Here is a 20,930-nt window from a genome sequence, read left to right on the forward strand (position 1 = left end):
GCTAAGCATATATGTCTGTAAATCCAACATGGCGGTCTCAGTACTGTGTGCAGCACGGAAACCCGATTGTTGGTCATGCAAGATGGAGTTGGCTTCAATGTGCTTCTGAAGTTAGGCTGTTGCTATTCTGTCCAGGACCTTAAGTATGAAGTTGAAATTGGTAATGGGGCGCAAATTACCTGAGTCCTTGGGGTCTAGACCTGGCTTCTTAATGAGGGGGGTGATGGTAACTGCTTTTATGGACTTGGGCACGGTACCTTCTTTAAATGAGGCATTTACTATTTTAGTCAGGACTGGTGAGAAGATTTCCTTATTTTCCAATATCATTTTTGGGGGTATTATATTCTCAGAGCAGGAAGTGGGCTTCATGGTAGCAATCACTCTGACCATCTCCTCTTCAGAAGTGGGATGGAAGTGGAAATCAGCTACTTCCCTCTGCCTGGGTTCCCCAACAGGTGTGGGTGCCACACTGTTGGATGTTTCACTGGCTGAGATTATAGTATCTCTGGCTTTCTAAATTTTAGAAGTGAAAGCCCTTTGCACTGACTCGCAGTCATCCTGCGTGGTGTCGAAGGGGGGAGATAGGGCCTTAGGTTTCTCTATAGACTTGAGGATGTCAAATAATTTGCAGGTGGAACTTGGTGCAGATGCTATCAATTTGTTGTAATAGTTTGTTTTAGCTTCTCTAATACCCGTTCTATAGCACAAATCAGTGCATTTCCATGGTTCTTTATTGGCTGGAGTCGGGTGTTTAAGCCACTTCCTTTCCAAACCTAATTTTTCTATTTTGAGTTTGGTTAGCTCTCTATGGAACCATTTCTGGTGGTTGCTATTTTTTCTTACCAACTTCGGTATAAGCGGCGCGAGCTGTTCCACAAGCTCTAAGATCGAGTTGGAGTATTGCCTTAATATATCCTCACAAGAGTCCCCTTCCTGAAAATAATCCTGTGTCTATTTTAGGCATTGTTCCAATTGAATGGGCCCTAAATCCTTCAAGTTTCTACTTTGGGCCTTTTCGTGTGGGTTGATGGCTTTTTTAAGAGGATAATTCATTTGTGTCTCAAAGATGACCTTGAAATGGTCTGACCAGATACAGGGCGATGTCGCGACCATCTGTGCCTTAAGGTTTTGAGTTACGATCCAGTCTAGCTGGTTTCCCTTGGCTGTCGTGAATTCTTTATTTAAAACCTTGAAATCCATATTATTCAAGGTTTTCTCAAGAAGGAGAGCCTCCTTATCCAACGGGTTCCCTGGCCGCCTGTTAAAGTCACCTACAAGCAAAGTTGCTGTGTTGGTGGACTTCAGGTTGTTCAAATGCTGTGTTAATTCATTGCAAAAGTCTGAACTGAGGGAGGGAGGTCTGTAAATAACTATGAAGTTAATACAGTTATTCTGTGTTGGTGAGAATTTAAGATGTAGCGTTTCGCATCCAGTACATGAAATAGAGCCCTTAAATAAATGGATGGAATTTCTGACTATTACTGCGACTCCTCCCTCGACTCCAGAGTCTCTGTTCCTGTTATGAATAGTAAACCCTTCTGGGACCGTAATATCACTCACCGGGCCAATGGGGTCTTGGAGCCAGGTCTCAGTGAGGAATACGATATCTAGCTCCTCCTCCATTATGAGGTCGTGTACGCTTAAAGGGTGTTTGCTTAGGGAGCGGATGTTCAAAAGACATATGTTTAGGGCTTTCGTATCTTCCTTCTTATATATGGGTTTTGAAGGAATTCTAATGGTCACCGTGGTCAGGTCTTTTCTGACTTTCCATTTATTCATTTGCAATGCGCTAGCCTTGATTTTAGGCTGTTGCTCTAAATGTGGTAATGTGGATACATTATGTCTTGTGTTTTCCATATCATTTAAAGACACATTTTGGGCCATTGCAATGCAGCACTTACCATTGAAAGTGCCTGGCATGGCTAAAACCTCTTCTCCCACTGGTGGCAAGGCCTGGGAGCTGGTAGAGGATACATCGGAATTCTGAGTAGCCGTAATATCAGCAGTCATAGCCTGCCCATTAATACCATTTCCATAATCTAACCCATCAGCCGGTGCAAAGCTTACTTTCCCCGCACTGACATGACCAGGAGTAAGCCTCATATGAGCTACCCCATTGTCCTTACTGAGGTTACTGGTGTCAGGATCCACAACAACCTGCTCAATCCCCTGGTCAACAAATTGCCCTTTCTTGGTACACAGTAAACGAGCAAAAGACTGCCTTCTTGCTTTAGCAATGGCCTCATGGACTTCTGCGATACCCATAAGTCAATAAAAAGTGACTCATCACATCAACACGTCCTGACACGGACTGCCACAGACTGGCTAAGCACGTCCGCGCCGGGGCGTTAGCGCTGGGTTTGTAGTGAAATACCTGTTAGAACTACAAAAGAAAAGGCAGTTGTAGTTTGTTAGAGCTAGAACGCATGTGTACAGAGATACTTCTCTGTATTAAATCACACGGATAAGGCTACAGGAAAGTGGAATGCAGAAAAGGTTCCTACCAATTCTGAAGCTAGTTTCAGTAAATGATTCTAAATTAAACCTGCAAATTTAAAATAATGACGGCACTTCTAAAATCAAGGTAACAATCATTTTTAAAATACAATGAGCAGCAATGCAACTAATGGCCCAAAACTATCTAAAAATTAATTAGGGAATATTGAATGTGCTGAAATCAGAGGTGTTGCTGGGGGAGCAAAGGGAGCTAAAGCCCCAAGTCTTTTGGTTGTAGCCCCGGATAGAAGCTCAGGGACTACAACCAAAAAGCTATAGCTAGCCCCGAGCCCCGACAGTCCTGACATTAGCGTAAACCCCAGATCTTTTCCAGACCTAGCAACACCCCTGCAAAGACAACAATTTACAGTTGGTTCTCCTGGGTAACACATGAAAAAGTCCAGTGAATGCCATGTCACCAACAATACACTAAATTGGAGCACTTTATAACATTTTAATGAGGCTCCAGCCACAATCTATGCCAGTAATTGTCAGTGTAAATCAGTTGCACGAGGCTGCACAACCGTTCTATACCAGTAGTGGTCACTTTAAATCAAGCGCATGAAGCTGCTGCCACAACCTATTTATGCCAGTAGTGGTCACTTTAAATCAAGCGCATGAAGCTGCTGCCACAACCTATCTATGCCAGTAGTGGTCACTTAAAATCAAGTGCATGAAGCTGCTGCCAGAACCTATCTATGCCAGTAGTGGTCACTTTAAATCAAGCGTATGAAGCTGCTGCCACAACCTATCTATGCCAGTAGTGGTCACTTTAAATCAAGCGCATGAAGCTGCTTCCACAAACAACTTTTCTATACCAGTAGTGGTCACTTTAAATCAAGCGCATGAAGCTGCTGCCACAACCTATTTATGCCAGTAGTGGTCACTTTAAATCAAGTGCATGAAGCTGATGCCACAACCTATCTATGCCAGTAGTGGTCACTTAAAATCAAGCGCATGAAGCTGCTGCCACAACCTATCTATGACAGTAGTGGTCACTTAAAATCAAACGCATGAAGCTGCTGCCACAACCTATCTATGCCAGTAGTGGTCACTTTAAATCAAGCGCATGAAGCTGCTGCCACAACCTATCTATGCCAGTAGTGGTCACTTTAAATCTTAGGCATGAAGTGGCTGCCACATGGCATGTGATTTTAAGTGACTATCATATTTAATACATTTCTCTGGCTCGATAGATAAATTGCTGTTCATAAATAAAACACTCTAATTTAATATATAAACATTTCCATCTGTCAGAAAACTGATTCTGTAAATAAATCACCTATAATAAAGGATGTGTTAACACACAGCACAACAGTTCCTAGCTGTTGCATAAAAGCAAATAACATTTTGGGAACATACGAATGACCACAGATTCTTATATTTAATGTTGTAAGCATGAAACTCCTTTGAGCACATAATGTACACTGAAGGTGGTGCATATCTTACGATTGATAATATCCTAATCGCATACTGTAAACCATATATTCTCATTTGGACAGTCTTAGCTTCTGGGCAGGAGTCTTGGCCTGTGCTGCTTGAGCATAGGCAGACGTAACTGCATTTCTGCAAGCACCGCATTACAGTAACAGATATCCCTTGATGGCACTGCGCACAAAGCAAAGAAGCATTACCAGGCCACACATAGCAATATCCAGAATTCTAGAGGTAGCCATGATATTACACAGGCCACCTTTACATTGCTGTGTAGAGAGACAATGACATTAGTATATGGAACTGCTATTAGATCAAATTGAACCATTATATATTGTAAATTGTAATTGGTTATTTATAACACGCTTAATACCCAGAGGTTTCTAAGAGTAGACCCAGGGATCAAACCTGTGTTGCTCTGTGTCGTCTTGCTTCCAAGGCAAGCGAGTTGCCCCTGAGCTATCCTCCCGAGACAATTATAATAGCTAGGGAGACAGAGCAAATTACAAAATTATACAAACCTGCCAGAATAGCACATCACAATTGAACAGCAAGCAGAGAAACTCAGAGCATTGTACTGACCAGCAGACTGAATAAGTCACAGTACTATAGAAACATTCCAATAGCTAAAGCCACAGCAATACAAAGAACAGACGACAGAGCAAATCACATAATTATATGGATCTGTCACCAGAGCAAGCCACAGCATGAAGTGGCTTTCCAGAGAGAGAAAGGCACTGCATGATAATGTATTAAAATGCAAGTTCAGCGTGGTATGATGGAGCACACTTATCAGCTGCGAGAGTAGCACTGTAAAAGGGGAAGGGCCTCTTTCTGATGTATGTGGAATTAAATGTTTAATAAAATGCATCCATAAATGCTTTGGCACAGGTAATTATAATCATGAAAAATGAAACACAGTTAATAGGCCCTGAAATGCTTGCTTCTGTTTAAAACGTGTGCAAGCATTTTGTTAGGGGCAAAGGCCGTGGTAGCTGGTGAATTAGGGCAGAGTTTGCGACCCCATGCCAGCGCTGCGGGAAGAACACAATGGTTATTACGTTTTGAGGTCAACAGATTAGAGCTCACAGATTCAGCCAGCAAGTAATGAATACATGCCCATTTTATAATTCAAAATCATTTATGAAATGCGATTTTCTAATGGAGCCGGCCAGAACCACAGCAGTTTTAAATCGCCCCATATAACGTTTCCCTGGGGAAAGGGTTAGAGTGTCCCCGATATGCAACATTTGTGCAGCAATATGTCCGTGGTTCAAGGTTCTGGTGGTGACATGGTGGGCATTCATTCCCATGTGAATCAGGTTGAGGCGGACCGGGCAGATTACTAAAGTTCTGCTGGTCCGACTTAATTTTGTGCTGTGGGAATTGGGAGTGGATTGTGATGTCATGAGGCATAATTGAGGACAGTGTGTTAAGGTCCACAAACGCAATCATTGCTTGCAATGTATGCTTTTCTAAATGGGTTCCAAGTGCAAGGTCCAATCAAACTTGTTTGGGGAGATTTTTTCTTGCCGCCCGATCGCAAATGCTAATTATTTTGTGTTCTATAAAAGTTCTTAGTGTATGGGCATTTCTTTGACAGCGCCTTTTCATGCTTCGCGATCTGTTTGAATTTGCTGTCCCAGCTGCGTCTGGGGCCCTGAATAAAATTGCATTACTTCTTGCACCGGCGTACACTTCTTTTTTACTACTTTTGTAATGTTTTGGTGAGTTCTACGAAGCGACCCCCGATACAATATTATCCCACAGACAGAGTGAGTCACATTATGGTATTGATATTGAAATTGATATTTTATTTATATTGCGCTCGTACACAAGTGTTTCAGAGCGCGACCACACAAGGGAGGGGAACAGGGGAGAACAAAATAACGATGTTACTAGGCCCAGTGACATTGAGAGCGTGCAAGTGTAACGCTCACCTGACTCCCACGGAGGCGCTGGCCTGGTTCGCGCTGCTGTGACCTCTTCTAAGGTGATGCGCAGGGTTCAGAAGACGGACTGGACCGGGCCCCCAATGCTGGCTTGTCTGGCTCGCAGAAGTATCCTTCTGTAGGCAGAAATAGGGGATTAACTGTCTGCTGGGAAATGCAATCAGCCTCCCACTTTCCCCTCTCACCCTCCTTGAAACCCTTCTGTGATTCCTCGTAGCGTCTCACCTTAGGGTCTGGAAGGACAAGCTCTCTATCCTGCTTCTGATGCAGGGGCGCGTTGGTATCCAGTTACTTCACTGGATTTTCGGATTGGTGAGAACCAAACTTGCCTGGCTTCCAGTTAAGTTTTTTGATAAGAGGTTCCCCTTGTGTCCATGCATTAATGTACTAATGCTAGTGTCTTTTTCCCCATAGGGGCCAGGGTACGGAATGCCAGGGAACAGGCACCGACACGAGATGAGAGGTGAAATCCTTGTAGAAAGCAGGTAAGTCTTTAATGAGCGTTTTTTGGTAATGTCTTTTCATTCGCTCATTAACGCTGATGTCTTTTTTTCCCCTTAGGGGCCGGGGTCCGGAAATGCCAGGATGTGGCGCGGACCCGATATGAAGAGGGAATGAATCACCAGGTAAGTCTTAACATGGAGATTTAGCTTTCCTTATTCCCTTCTCTCTCTCACCTTTTGTTCTGGTCTTTTTCTCCCTGGGCGCTGGGGTGTGAATGCGAATCCGGATGATCGCTGCTGAACATGGAGGCGCCCTGTAAAGGTGAGTGGAATGCGGCGCTGCAGCGATCGACGCAATGAGCTTTTAAATAAAATTCTTCCTTTTCAGGAGTGTCGGTGAGATGTCTCTGGGAATGCGGATTTTTGCAGGAAAGGACTTTTCCTTCTTTTGTTCTCTTCTTCTCTTCCTTTGCAGGTGATCCAGGATGCTGGCAGGCGTGGCAGAAGTCAGGATGCAGGAGCAGACACGGTGAGCGTCCAGCTGCTAGATGCAGAACAACGCGAAGCACGTGTGGCTGTTCGGGTGGGGTTTAAATAGCCTTGGAAGAAGTTCCAGGTATGTATCCTTCCTCCAATCAGGTATGTATCCTTCCCCGACCACGCCCGGATGGTAAATTAGTCCCACAGGTAAAGTAGTTCCTTTCAGGCCTCAAGGAGGCCGGGATCCTGCAGCATGGTCTGCATCAGGTAAGTGCACCCAAGCACTTGCATAATGAGCCTGGCGCCTATGGCGCCAGGACTGATGTCTTTTATGAGCCTGGCGCCAAAGGCGCCAGGACACTGTCCAAAGGGCCCCTATATGGGGCTGCTGGGTCCTTCCTTGGGGATTGGATGTCCGCTTTCGGGGACGCAGGGCTTGAACCGGCTCCCGGGAGCGGGCATCATGACAGCACTCCCCCCCAAGCCCCCTCCCAAGGTTGTTCCCTCTGGGGGTTTTGGTTTGTCTGGGAAGAGTCAGTGGAATTTCCTGACTAATCGAGGTGCATGCACATGGTCGCTGGGTTCCCACGACCTCTCCTGAGGTCCGTACCCCTTCCAATCAATTAGGTAGAACAGTTTTGACCTAAACATTTTTGAGTCTAAAATGTTCTTCACTTCGAATTCGGGCTCCCTATCTATTAGAATAGGTTCTGGAGGTTTGAGTAGTCGGGTTCCGGGTACCACTGGTTTCCGAAGTGACACATGAAAAACAGGGTGAATTTGCATACTAGCTGGTAAATCAAGTTTAACAGCCACTGGGTTAATTATTGCCGTAATAGAATAAGGTCCTAGATATTTTGGGTTAAAAGTTCGAGGCCCTTTGAGTGGTAAATGTCTGGTAGCTAACCACACTTTATCCTCAATCTGATACAGAGGTGCTTCAATCCGATGTAGATCAGGATTCTCCATGTATTTTCTCTTGGCTTGTTGTAAATGCGTAGTTGCCTCTTTGAATGCTTGGGTAATTGTAGAATGCAGATGTTCTACTGCAGGCATTCCGAGGTTCTGAGGTGAGTCAAGGTTTGAGGTTCGAGGGGGATGCCCAAACAAAGTATAAAAAGGACTGTGGCCAGTTCCAGAGTGTACCGAATTATTATATGTGTATTCAGCTATCCAAAGAATGTCTTTCCAGTTGCTTTCAGATTGCTGTAACATACACCGTAAGTATTGCTCAAGGGTCTTATTTTGTCCTCTCGGTCTGACCATCGGTCTGAGGGTGGTGACTGGTCGATAATCTTACGTCGATCTGCGCCATTTAAGAACATTTGCGCCAGAAGTGGGAAATGAATTGGCTTCCCCGGTCAGAGATTAGTATAGATGGGAATCCATGTAGCCGAACAATATTTTCGAGGAATTCTTTGGCTAGGACAGAAGCTGAAGGTAAACCTTTCAAAGGAATAAAGTGGACCATTTTGGAAAACAAATCCACAATTACCAGAATAGTATTGTACCCCGAACAAGGAGGCAGGTCCGTAATAAAATCCATTGATAGGGTGTGCCAGGGTGCTGGTGGTATGTCTAGAGGTTGAAGGAGACCGGCTGGTCTTTTCTTTTGACTTTTATTTTGGGCGCAAAAACCACAGGACATCACAAAAGAGTTAACATCTTTTTGCCAAGAGGGCCACCAAAGTTGTCGTTTCACCTTTTCCTCTGTCTTGGCAATACCGGGGTGTCCCTCTATTAATGCATCATGATAACCGGAAATAACTAGTGCGTGTAATTCCTTATGTGGCAGGAATAAGCGTCCTTGGAAATAAGGTAAACCATTATCTATGGTAAAGTCTGATCCCTTTTGTATCCAATTCTGTAAGGTTGTATGGTCCAGGAGTTGTTTCACTCTGGCTTGAATGTCTTCAACCGTCTGTAACAAAGTCATGCCTAGAATCCTCTGTTCGGGAATTATTGGTATTGGTTCTGAGTTTGTATCAGATTCTCCCATTCCAATTCGGGATAAGGCGTCTGCTTTGCCATTCTTGCAGCCAGGTCGATAGGTAATCACGAAATCAAATTCAGCGAAAAACAAAGCCCATCGGAGCTGCCGTGATGACTGAGCCTTGGCGGTTTTCAAATACTGTAAATTCCGGTGATCAGTGATCACTGTGATGGTATGTCGAGCGCCAAGCAGATAATGCCGCCAGGCTTTAAAAGCGGACTTAATGGCTAACAGTTCTTTGTCCGTGATTGCATAATTAACCTCGGGTGCCGAGAATTTTCTGGACCAAAATGCTACAGTTGGGATGCAGTTGGTTGGTTTCAGGATCTCTTTGGGACAGGACAGCTCCCCTGGCTAGGCTGGATGCGTCAGTCTCAACGACATAAGGGAGATCTGGACGTGGGTGTTTCAATATAGGTGCAGAGGTAAACTTAGCTTTTAAATCCTGAAAGGCCTGCTCGGCTTCTTCAGACCATTCAAAACGTTTATTTTTCCTCAAGAGTTCAGTAATGGGTTGTACCACACGTGAAAATTCCGGGATAAACCTGCGATAGAAATTGGCAAAGCCGAGCATGCTTTGAACCCCTTTTACAGAGCTAGGTGATGGCCATTTGAGGATGGCATCCACTTTTCTTGAGTCCATTCGGACTCCTTTGGGTGTCAGGATGAAACCTAGAAACTCGACTTCTGTGGTATGGAAAATACATTTCTCCAATTTAGCAAATAGTTTGTGTTGGCGCAGTTTTTCAAGTACTGCCCTGATGTGTTTTCTGTGATCAGATTCCGAAGAGGAGTACACCAGAATGTCATCGATATATACGACAACACAAACATCGATGAGTTCCCGAAGGACATCATTCATGAATATTGGAAGGCAGCCAGCGCGTTACACAATCCGAAAGGCATCACCTGGTACTCGAATAATCCGTATTTAGTACGGAAGGCAGTTTTCCATTCGTCGCCTTCTTTAACTCGTACCAGATGATAAGCCCCCCGGAGATCTAACTTGGTGTATATGCAAGCATCCTTCACCTGGTCAAGGAGTTCAGGGATCAGAGGCAGAGGATAACGTTTTTTAACCGTTATCTGGTTCAACGCGCGGTAATCGATACAAGTTCTAAGGTCGCCTTCTTTTTTGGGCACGAAGAACAAAGCCGAGGATGCCGGGGACTTTGACGGACGAATAAAACCATTAGCTAGGTATTGATCCAAATATTGTCTCAAATGCAGATTCTCAGGTTCGGTAAGGGCATAAATCCTGCTACAAGGGAGTTGTGCACCGGGCACCAGATCGATTTGGCAATCGTACGATCTGTGAGGAGGTAACATGTTGGCCTGTTCCTTTTGGAAGACGTCCTGAAAGTCTTGGTATTCCGGAGGTAGTTGCATGGAGGCAGAGGTTACAGATGCTAGATTAATCTTCAGGTTTTCTGGGTAGCAGGTTTGTGTACAATCCGGGAAGGTTATTCTCTTAGCTCGCCAATCAATTCGAGGATTATGTGTCTCTAACCAAGGGATTCCAAGAATAACCTGAAACTGTGGAGCCTTGATTACATCAAACAGAACACCCTCCCGATGGCCATCGGGACCAATAAGAGTCACCTCAGTAGTGGAATGTGTTACCGGTCCAGAGGCAATTTCAGTTCCATCGACTGTGGTGATGACATCTTTGCTGGTTTTAGGACGGAGAGGGAGGTTAATCCTAGAGACCAATTCACGATCCACATAGTTTCCAATAGCCCCACTATCGATGTATGCCTTTATTGCATGCAACCGCTTAGGCTGTTCTGGATCTACGAGAACCATTGGCACAATGAAATGCGAGGTCTGAGAGTTAGTTTTCAAGCTCGGCAAGCGGACCCCTACACTTGTCGGGCGGAGTCGTTTCCCGAAACAGAGTCCTCATGGTTTTTATCAGCGGCTCCTACCGCCTTTCGGGGTGGTTTTGCCGGGCAATCTCGTAGAAAGTGTCCAGAATTCCCACAATAAAGACATAATTTTAACTGCCGCCTCCTTTCACGTTCCTTTTGAGTTAAGGGTCCTTTAACCCCTCCAATTTGCATAGGCTCAGAGACATCAACTCCCTTGGGATTAGCATGGGTCTTGACCAACACCCGGGTCTCAAACCTGGACCGATCTGCTTTTCTGTTTTGAAGTCTGTGATCCAATTGGACCACTAAGTCTATATACTCTGTGCATTCTTGGGGCGGATTTACAACTTTGGCCAAGACATCTTTAAGTTCTCCGGGTAGCCCTCGATAAAACAACATGACTCTTTTATCCTCTGGCCATCCCGTTTCCACAATTAGTCTATTAAAGGTTGCAATATAGGATAGGAGGTCCTGATTGCCCTGTCGCAGGGATAGAAGTTCGTCATCCAGAGCCTGCCCCTGAGAGTGTCGAGCAAATAACCTTTCCATGCTTGCTTGAAACCTTTGAAAATCACGGAGAATCGGGTCATCTTGAGTAACCAGTGGAACTGACCAATCGGCAGCGCAGCCGCTGAGATATGACAATACAAAGGCTACCTTGGTCTGATCATTAGGGAAGGCCCCAGGTCTGCATAGGAAGTGCAAACGACACTGATTCATGAATACGGCGAATCGTTTGGGGTCCCCAGCAAAGCGTTCGGGTGGGGCCAGCGGCATGTTTCCAGGTAGATTAATCTGCACAGGGTTACTGGAAACCACAGGAGCGGGGTTCCCTCTGGAACCGGGTAGAGGAGTTTGCCCAGCTTGACCTTGCAAAAGCTGTCTGGCCAGGTCATTAGTTCTTTCCTTTGATATTATTAATTTCCTCCTGAGGGCATTTGTCTCTTGACGAGCGGCATGTACTTCGGCCCGTAATTTCCCCAGTAATTGGGCCAACTGATCAGTCTCAGAACTTTCCATAGCGCCTGGGTGGGAATTCGTAGGAAGGCTTCACGTTCTGTAACGCTCACCTGACTCCCACGGAGGCGATGGCCTGGTTCGCGCTGCTGTGACCTCTTCTAAGGTGATGCGCAGGGTTCGGAAGACGGACTGGACCGGGCCCCCAAATCTGGCTTGTCTGGCTCGCAGAAGTATCCTTCTGTAGGCAAAAATAGGGGATTAACTGTCTGCGGGTTAATGCAATCAGCCTCCAACTTCCCCTCTCACCCTCCTCGAAACCCTTCTGTGATTCCTCGTAGCGTCTCACCTTAGGGTCTGGAAGGACGAGCTCTCCATCCTGCTTCTGATGCAGGGGCGCGTTGGTATCCAGTTACTTCACTGGATTTTCGGATTGGTGAGAACCAAACTTGCTTGGCTTCCAGGTAAGTGTTTTGATAAGAGGTTCCCCTTGTGTCCATGCATTAATGTACTAATGCTAGTGTCTTTTTCCCCATAGGGGCCAGGGTACGGAATGCCGGGGAACAGGCACCGACCCGAGATGAGAGGTGAAATCCTTGTAGAAATCAGGTAAGTCTTTAATGAGTGTTTTTTGGTAATGTCTTTTCATTCGCTCATTAACGCTGATGTCTTTTTTTCCCCTTAGGGGCCGGGGTCCGGAAATGCCAGGATGCGGCGCGGACCCGAAATGAAGAGGGAATGAATCAACAGGTAAGTCTTAACAATGAGATTTAGCTTTCCTTATTCCCTTCTCTCTCTCTCACCTTTTGTTCTGGTCTTTTTCTCCCTAGGCGCTGGGGCGTGACTGCGAATCCGGATGATCGCTGCTGAACATGGAGGCGCCCTGTAAAGGTGAGTGGAATGCGGCGCTGCAGCGATTGATGCGATGAGCTTTTAAATAAAAGTCTTCCTTTTCAGGAGTGTCGGCGAGATGTCTCCGGGATGCGGATTTAGCAGGTAAGGACTTTTCCTTCTTCTGTTCTCTTCTTCTCTTCCTTTGCAGGTGATCCAGGATGCTGGCAGGCGTAGCAGAAGTCAGGATGCAGGAGCAGACAAGGTGAGCGTCCAGCTGCTAGATGCAGAACAACGCGAAGCACGTGTGGCTGTTCGGGTGGGGTTTAAATAGCCTTGGAAGAAGTTCCAGGTATGTATCCTTCCTCCAATCAGGTATGTATCCTTCCCCGACCACGCCCGGATGGTAAATTAGTCCCACAGGTAAAGTAGTTCCTTTCAGGCCTCAATGAGGCCGGGATCCTGCAGCATGGTCTGCATCAGGTAAGTGCACCCAAGCACTTCCATAATGAGCCTGGCGCCTATGGCGCCAGGCCTGATGTCTTTTATGAGCCTGGCGCCATAGGCGCCAGGACACTGTCCAAAGGTCCCCTATATGGGGTTGCTGGGTCATTCTTTGGGGACTGGATGTCCGCTTTCGGGGACGCAGGGCTTGAACCGGCTCCCCGGTAGCGGGCATCATGACAGCAAGTGCATGGGAGAGGGAGAGGGAAAAATGCATGGGAGGGCGGGAGAAGTGGAAAGTGCGGAGCAAAGGAGAAAACAGATAAATAATAATGAATAAATAAATAATAAAGACAATAAACCATGGCAGTGCAGCAAGTGGCAAGTGCTGAGTTTAAGGCAGCAGACAGGGTAATGTCTGATAAATGCAGGAAGAAAAAGGGGGGATGGCTGTTTGGGTACAGATACAGATCCCAGTGCGAGTGGTGGCCCGGAGGCAGTGCGGGAGGGTGGCAGTGTGCGCAGGTATCTGGGCCTGGAAGACAGAGTGTAGGCCAAGTGCACATTGCAGAGAGAAAACAGATCAGCAGGGGAGAGGTGGGGTGAAGGCAGCAGCAAAGAGGAAGGTCTTGAGGTGCTTCCGGAACCAGAGATGGTTTTCCTCAAGTTTCAGAGTAGCAGGGGGGCTGTTCAGAGAATGACTCTGCAGGCAGAGCAAGTGACAGCACTATATGACCCTTCAGATAGAGGAATCTACAACATTAAGTAGCCCTGGCAACAGAGCAAGTTATAGAACATTAAAATATGGTAGGGCCATGGGCAGAGCAAGTTACAGCATTAAATTGCCCTGGCAACCGAGCAGGTCATAGCATTAAACTGTGCAGCAAAACAGTATGCTATGGACCTGCAGACAGAGGAAATGACAGTATAATACAGTGCTAGAGACAGAGCAAGCCGCCTCACTTAACAACCCATACAGTGAGCAAGTTACATTAAATGGCCTTCAAGGCAGAGCAAGTTCCTGCACAAGACTGACCCTGTAGACAGAGCAAATTCAAATGTGGTACAAACTAGGAGACAGTGCAAGTGACAAGTGTGCTGTGCTGCAGATGAAAAAAGTTAAAGCACTTCATAACCCTGCATACAGAGCAAGTCACAGCACTAAACATTAACTGCCTATGCAGATGGAGAAAGTTGCAGTATTAAGTGGCCCAGACGAAAGAGAAAGTTAACACAATTTACAACAAAGTAGTCAGAGCAAGTCAAACTATGGTATGATTCCACATAGCAAATGACAGCAGTTTACACTGCTGCATACAGAGCAGGTTACAGCATTACCTTACCCTGATGACAGAGCAAGTCAAACTATGGTATGATTCCACATAGCAAATGACAGCAGTTTACACTGCTGCATACAGAGCAGGTTACAGCATTACCTTACCCTGATGACAGAGCAAGTCAAACTATGGTATGATTCCACAGAGCAAATGACAGCAGTTTACACTGCTGCATACAGAGCAGGTTACAGCATTACCTTACCCTGATGACAGAGCAAGCCAAAGCATAGACTGCAGAGTAACTCAAAATACGGTAGGGCCCTGTAAACAGAGCGAGACAAAGTACAGAATGGCGCTGCAAACTGAGCAAGTGACAACATAATGCATGCTGCAGGTGAGCAAGCCACATCGCTTAAATCCATGTAGACATAGCAAGCGACAACATTAAATAGCCTTACGGACAGAGCAAGTCACTACACAAGATCGGTCCTGTTGACAGGGCACGATAAAGTGTTGTATGGCTCCGCAGACAGAGCAAGCCACACTGTCATGCAATACTGCAGACAGAACTATTCACAGCACTTTATGACCCCTATTGAAAAAGCAAGGCACAATATGTAATGCCCACAGAGAAATAGACCAAGTTACAGCATTAGATGTTCTTAATGACAGGCCATGCACTATACCATCAAGTAGACAGAGCAAGCAAAGGTATGGTGTGGCTCAGTGGCAGCATGACATTATATTGCATCAAGAGCAAGCCACAACACTGTATGACCCCGTAGAACGACTACATCGCTACATTTCATGGACTTCCGGACAGAAACAAGTGACAGCATTGCACAAGGTAACACACTGAGAAAGCCAGGCCAGTACATGTGCCTGTAGATTGAGCAAATACTGTGAGATGGACCCAATGACAGAGACAGCCATAGCTCTATAGAACCCTTTAGACAGAGGAAGTCAAAGTGTGGTGGCATGCACCGCAGAGAGAGTAAGTAAAACATGATTAGGTTTTCTGCATAGAACCTGATAAAACCCCACAGTGGTCCAATGTTTGCTTTTCAGAGAAAACCGAAAGAACACCATATAAAGGCTTACTGCCTGAATTTTGTGGTGCTTTGCATGTTTTAAAATCGTTACCAGGAAATACCCGGAGCAGGGACAATGATAAGTGGAGCTTGTAGGGGGGAGGGACAATGATAAGTGGAGCCTATAGGGGGCAGGGACAATGATAGGTGGAGCCTATAGGGGGCAGGGACAATGATAAGTGGAGCCTGTAGTGGGCAGGGGCAATGATAAGTGGAGCCTATAGGGGGCAGGGACAATGATAAGTGGAGCCTGTAGTGGGCCAGGACAATGATAGTTGGAGCCTGTAGGGAGCAGGAACAATGATAAGTGGAGCCTATAGGGGCAGAGGCAATTATAAGTTGAGCCTGTAGGGGCAATGATGAGTAGAGCCTGTAGGGGCCATGCACAGGTTGAAGTTGGGTGCCGAACTGGGCTATTTCTACGTTTGTCAGGCTCACAGATCAACTTATCTGTAGTAAAGGTTGCCTCTGGTTTTTTCTTTTGCCGTCCATTGCTTTAGGCCCCATACTTGCACTGTATCAGAAATTCATATGCACCTTTGCCAGCCAATCCCCCACAAGCATTGCAGCTTTTCTCCTAGGCCCCCTATAACTCCACTCCTCTTTTATACATCCTGTGTTTTGCACCACTTTTTATCCACACACAGCTCATGCAGGACCTTACTGTATGCTGAAGGAAAGAGCGCCCTCCAATTATTTTGTGCAGTTTCAGAAAAATCATTGGCCAAACTTTTTTAAATGTGCAGTAGGACAAAATTATAAGTTATAATAAAAGTAACATTGTTCTTGTTCGGAATACATTTCTGTTTCTTATTCCTGTGATTTTGTTACATTAATATGTAATGCATGCAGCAATTAAAGTGACATCATTTTGTATACAAGGGAAACATATGGTTGTCTGTAATTCTAGGGGAGTGGAAAATGAAAAAAACGTCGATAAAAGCAGATCCCAATTTTTTTTAAAGTACGGGGGAAAACACCGCCAGAATGAAACGCGGAAGCCCCACGCATCCCTTCAGATAGGGAAAGTGACGCCCATTTGGGAAACTTCCTGCAGAACTCTGAGCACAATAAAGCGCTACACCGCAGTGGGCCCTATATCCTGGGGGGGATTTTGGTGCATAAGGGTAGTGCTCTGGAAGGTTTGTTCTGAATGTAGTGTTAGGGTGAGAACCAGGAGGTTTTTAGCTGATGAAATGTTGCCAGTTCTGGTGAAAACCTGGGACAGATTCCAGAAAGTGTGAAAGGTGAACCTGAGGTGTCCCTTTTGACTGTGCGAAGGTGTGTGGCTTGAAACCCAAGGGGTCTTTCAATACTATTGTAAAGTGTGGATGGTGTCCTCTGTCTTAGGCTGGAGAAAATGGTATGATGAAGGTGATCCTTACCCTTTTCATGATGGTGGCATATGAGAGGAATTCATGGGCAGTGGGCCCTCTCTTCTGCCGGTTGCTCTGGTAGTTGATGGTTAAGTCCTACATTGTAATTTGTGGCTCGATAGGTGGGGTGTGGTTCACGCCTTCTTCCAGAGAATGCAGTAGTTGATGGGTAAGTCTGGGACCAAGTAGGTGGAGTGTGGGCCCTACTTTCTGCCAGAGGTCGTGATCAAGGGTAATCCCTACATTCTACTTTTGGCTTGGTAGTAATGTCTGACTCAGCAGATGGAATGTGGGTCCTTCCTTGTTCATGAGGTTTTAGTAGGTGATGCATTCTCATCTGTGACTCAGTAGGTGGCGTGTGCTTCCCACCTTCTGCCAGAGGCTTTTGTAGATGATGGTTAAGTCCTGTGACTCAGTATATGGCATGTGGTTCCCACCCTCTGCCAGAAGCTGTGGTAGGTGATGGCTAAGTCATGCATTGTAATGCTTGGCTCAGTAGCTGGAGTGTGGGTCCCACCACCTGCCAGAGGTTGTGGTTGGCCAAGGGTAAGCCCTACATTCTACTGTTTTCTTGGTGGTAATGTGTGACTCAGTGGTGGGGTGTGGGTCCCACTTTCTGCCAGAGGTTGTGGTAGGTGTGGTTAAGTCCTACATTCTACTCACTGCCTCATTAGGTGGAATGTGTGTTCCACCTCCTGCCAGAGGTTGTAGTCTAGACTGTGCCTCATTAGTTGGAGTAGGTTGGTCAAGGGCAAACCCTACATTTTACCTTTGGCTCCTTAGACATGTGCGTGTCATTAGATGGATTTGGACCCTACCTCTGGCCCGGGATTGTGGTAGGTCAGAGGTAAGCTCTTCATTCTACCATTGCTTCAGTAGTTCTGTGTGATACAGTAGGTGGAGTGTGGGCCCTACCTTCTGCAGGATAGTGTGGGACATGGAAGCGTTGGCATGCACGATGATCGTGGAGGTCTTGTCGTCCCGGATTTCTTTCAGGAGCGGCGTGGGATCTCGGCGGTCGTCCAGCATCCGCACAGAGAGACAGTCCTTTGAAATGAGAAACTGACGAAGTAGCTTCTCCAGGTTTAAAAGGCCTGCAAGAGGAGTCAAAAAGAGAGAAACAATTTTTGGGCTGTTGGAGAAAAAGCGAGTTGAGGTGAGCAACTGGTGGGAGAGAGGCGGCTGGTGAAAGGCCAAGCAGAAGAGTTAGTTATATAAATGATTATAATTTATATAAATGAAGCAACTGATGAAAAAGAGAAAGGCACAGCATTGGGGCACATGGGGGGCGGGGAGGGGGTGCAAAGGAAATCCACATCAATGTAGAGTTTTTATACGTAACCTGGTGCTCGCATGCATAGGGTGGATACATGACCACATTCACACTAGAGAGGCACACCAGCAACTGGTGGGCCAACAATTAGAAGGTAGAATTGGGATATGGGATGGAATCATTTTGTTGCCTGATCAAAGGGCAGCAGTCCTATGACTTGACGAACCACCCCAATGTATGTTGCAGGACAGCTTTGGAGAACCACCCTGCTTAATGGGGAGAGAGATAGCCAGTCTGATGGTAACACAGGAAAAGGTTTTTTGGCAAGAAAACCTAATACAGAAAATGTATCTAAACACAGTTTGAGCAAAAAAGAAGGGGTTAACGTGTTGGTAAAACCCCTACAGTATTTAGCAGGGGTGGCAAGTAAGAGGGGGATGCAGGTGGGCATAGTGGATGGAGTGGACTCTGAAGAAACGTTTTACTAAATTTGTTTTACAAGAAAACATTTACACTTGGAACTATTCAACATGGGAAGACCACTTGTCCTGTCTCACTGCCACACACACAAACACACACACCATAGACAATCACCACCTGATCACACATAGCGCCCATTCTCGAAACTCTAATTGGGTCATGACGTCAAGTCCGTTTTCGCACATGATATGATATGATATGGCATTTATAACACGCCTGTACACAGTGTTTCTAGGTGCAACAAGACAAGGGGGGGGGAACAGAGGAAAGACAAAACAACGATCTTACTAGGCCATGTGTCATTCAGATTGCGCAAGTGCGGGGAAGTGGATGGGGAAAAGTGCCAAAGGGGTGGGCGGATGGAGAAGTGCAGGTAATCTCGAAGTGCAGCCAGCTAGTGGCTCACTGCAGGTAAGGAAAGAGCAACCAACGGCAATTAAGCACAGAGGGAAGGGACTGTAGGGTTACAGATAGAGTCCACAAGTGCTGGGGGAGCCAAGAGGCAGTGTGAGGTGCAACTGGACATGCAGGGACCTGGGCCCAAGTTCAGAGGGTGGCCAGGTGACCAGTGCATGGACCAGACGGGTCATCAGCATGGGAGAGGTAGGGAGAAAGCAGAAGGAAAGAGGAAGGTCTTGAGATGCTTCCATAACTGGAGGTGGTTCTGCTTAAGTTTGAGAGAGGCAGGGAGGCTTTTCCAGAGGGAGGCCCCATGCCGAGGAGAGAGATCTGCCCCCCACTCTCTGCTTGTAGAAGCACCTAACCATCAGAGAGTTGGAGGTGGATGAGCGGAGAGCTCGAGAAGGGAGATGTTTAGGAAGAGAGCGCTGGAGGTAGGGCGGTCCAAGGCCCCAGAAAGCCTTTTGGACGATGCAGCGGGTCTTGAACTTGATTCTATCAGCCACAGGGAGCCAGTGTAGAGATTTCAGTGCTGGAGAGATATGCTCCCTGGGCTTGAGGCCAAGGACAAGCCTCATAGTCCTGTTCTGGATGAGCTGTAGAGGACAGAGAGAAGAGGCACGAAGTTTTAGAAAGAGACTGTTGCAGTAGTCCAACCTATAGAGGATATGAAATGATATGGTAATCATAACGCGCCTATACACAAGTGTTTCAAGGCGCGACCAGACAAGAGCTCGAGAGACAGTGAGTTTGTGGGGTAAAGTGAGGAAAGGCAGAATACCTCTGAGGAGGTGCAGCTGATATTTTCACTTCTTAGAAACATCAAAGATGTGAGGAGAGAAGGGGGGTGGAGTCGAAGATGACCCCAAGGTTCTTTAACTCCAGTTGACACACACAGTAAATGTGTCCTAGAAACAGGAAAAATATTACCTATATGTCTGCAGCATTTAATGCATTGACAAATCTGCATTAAAACACATGCACATGTTTTTAGGAACAGGAACATCCAATCCAATGTTTTAAAAGATTTATGAAAATAGTTTAAACAATGGTATTTGTAATTCAGCTGTTCTATGTTACTTAAGGGCCAATGTCACTTTCAGAGTGAAATAAAGCCCTCAACTTTCACTGGGAAGGGAATCTTTTCTGGATAAAGGTGGAAATACAAATGTTTTCAATTTTCTATTGTGTACACTTGCGGGAGCAATACAAATGCAATTCCACCAATTTGTTGAGAATTTTCCTTACATGTTTCTACATCTCTACAACAGACATGCAAGCATAGTCAAACTCCTCTTTGCACAGCGGTCTGTTACCTGTGGCTCTCCAGATGTTTAGGACTATGACTCCAATGATTCCTCACCACTGACTATGCTGGCTAGGGCTGATGGGATTTGTTGTCCAAAACACCTGGAGGGCCAAAGGCTGCAATCCCATGCCTAGTGGATAGCAAGGGATAGCTTACGGAAAATAAGAACTTGGGGTTGGTTCCGTTGTCATAGTATCTATTATCAGCATGGCCTACACCATTCCCCCATTATGATCCATGGTCTTAGGCCAGAAGTTGAAATGCTGGACAATTTATCGTGCAACCCACAACACGCGTTTCTCCAGATATGATGAGATATGGTTGGATCTGGTGCATGGTGATTATGATAGCCACTGGGACTTGGAGCCACAAGCAAAGGTCTGCTTGGCCAATGGGGATACAGAGTTACCAACCCATATAGCGTGCATTGATTGGCATTGACCAATGTCTCTTGACTCACACTCCGCTTTGGCGCAGATCAGGCAGGCAGTGGTACTGTTGAAGAAGTGAAGCAAGGCGGCAACGGCGACGCTCACGTCCGTGTTACTGGGATGGAGGTTCAAGGTGGTGAATCGCTGGAATTGGAACTTCAAGAACTCTTCTGGACCAACTTTAACATGAGGGACCTGGAGTGGAGAGAAGAGAGGTCAGTGAGGGCTTACGGGCAGGGGCACAATAAATAGGAGGCTTCTGGGATAGAGAGGCGAGGGAGGTAGAGGGTCAGTGGAGCAAAACGGTTCTATGTGATCTGATGGAAAAGTTTTAATCGAAGAAGATTTAAGATTTCATCAAATGTATTCTTTATACTGGTAGATTTTGCCGCT

At 46.1% G+C, this 20,930-nt stretch overlaps 1 protein-coding gene across 2 annotated transcripts in view; it reads right to left on the reverse strand.

The window, feature by feature from the left end:
- GRIK4 (glutamate ionotropic receptor kainate type subunit 4) overlaps positions 1-20,930 on the reverse strand; it is a 2,031,531-nt gene that overhangs the window by 731,231 nt on the left and 1,279,370 nt on the right. For both annotated transcript variants that reach the window (XM_069614332.1, XM_069614333.1), the window contains exons 5-6: positions 20,567-20,732; positions 17,561-17,739 (exon numbers count right to left, since the gene is read on the reverse strand). In XM_069614332.1, the coding sequence (XP_069470433.1) occupies positions 17,561-17,739; positions 20,567-20,732 (345 nt within the window). The remainder of the gene's footprint in view (positions 1-17,560; positions 17,740-20,566; positions 20,733-20,930) is intronic.

Source organism: Ambystoma mexicanum, chromosome 9 (genome assembly GCF_040938575.1).
Source record: "Ambystoma mexicanum isolate Mex_15411 chromosome 9, UKY_AmexF1_1, whole genome shotgun sequence".
Lineage (NCBI taxonomy): Eukaryota > Metazoa > Chordata > Amphibia > Caudata > Ambystomatidae > Ambystoma > Ambystoma mexicanum.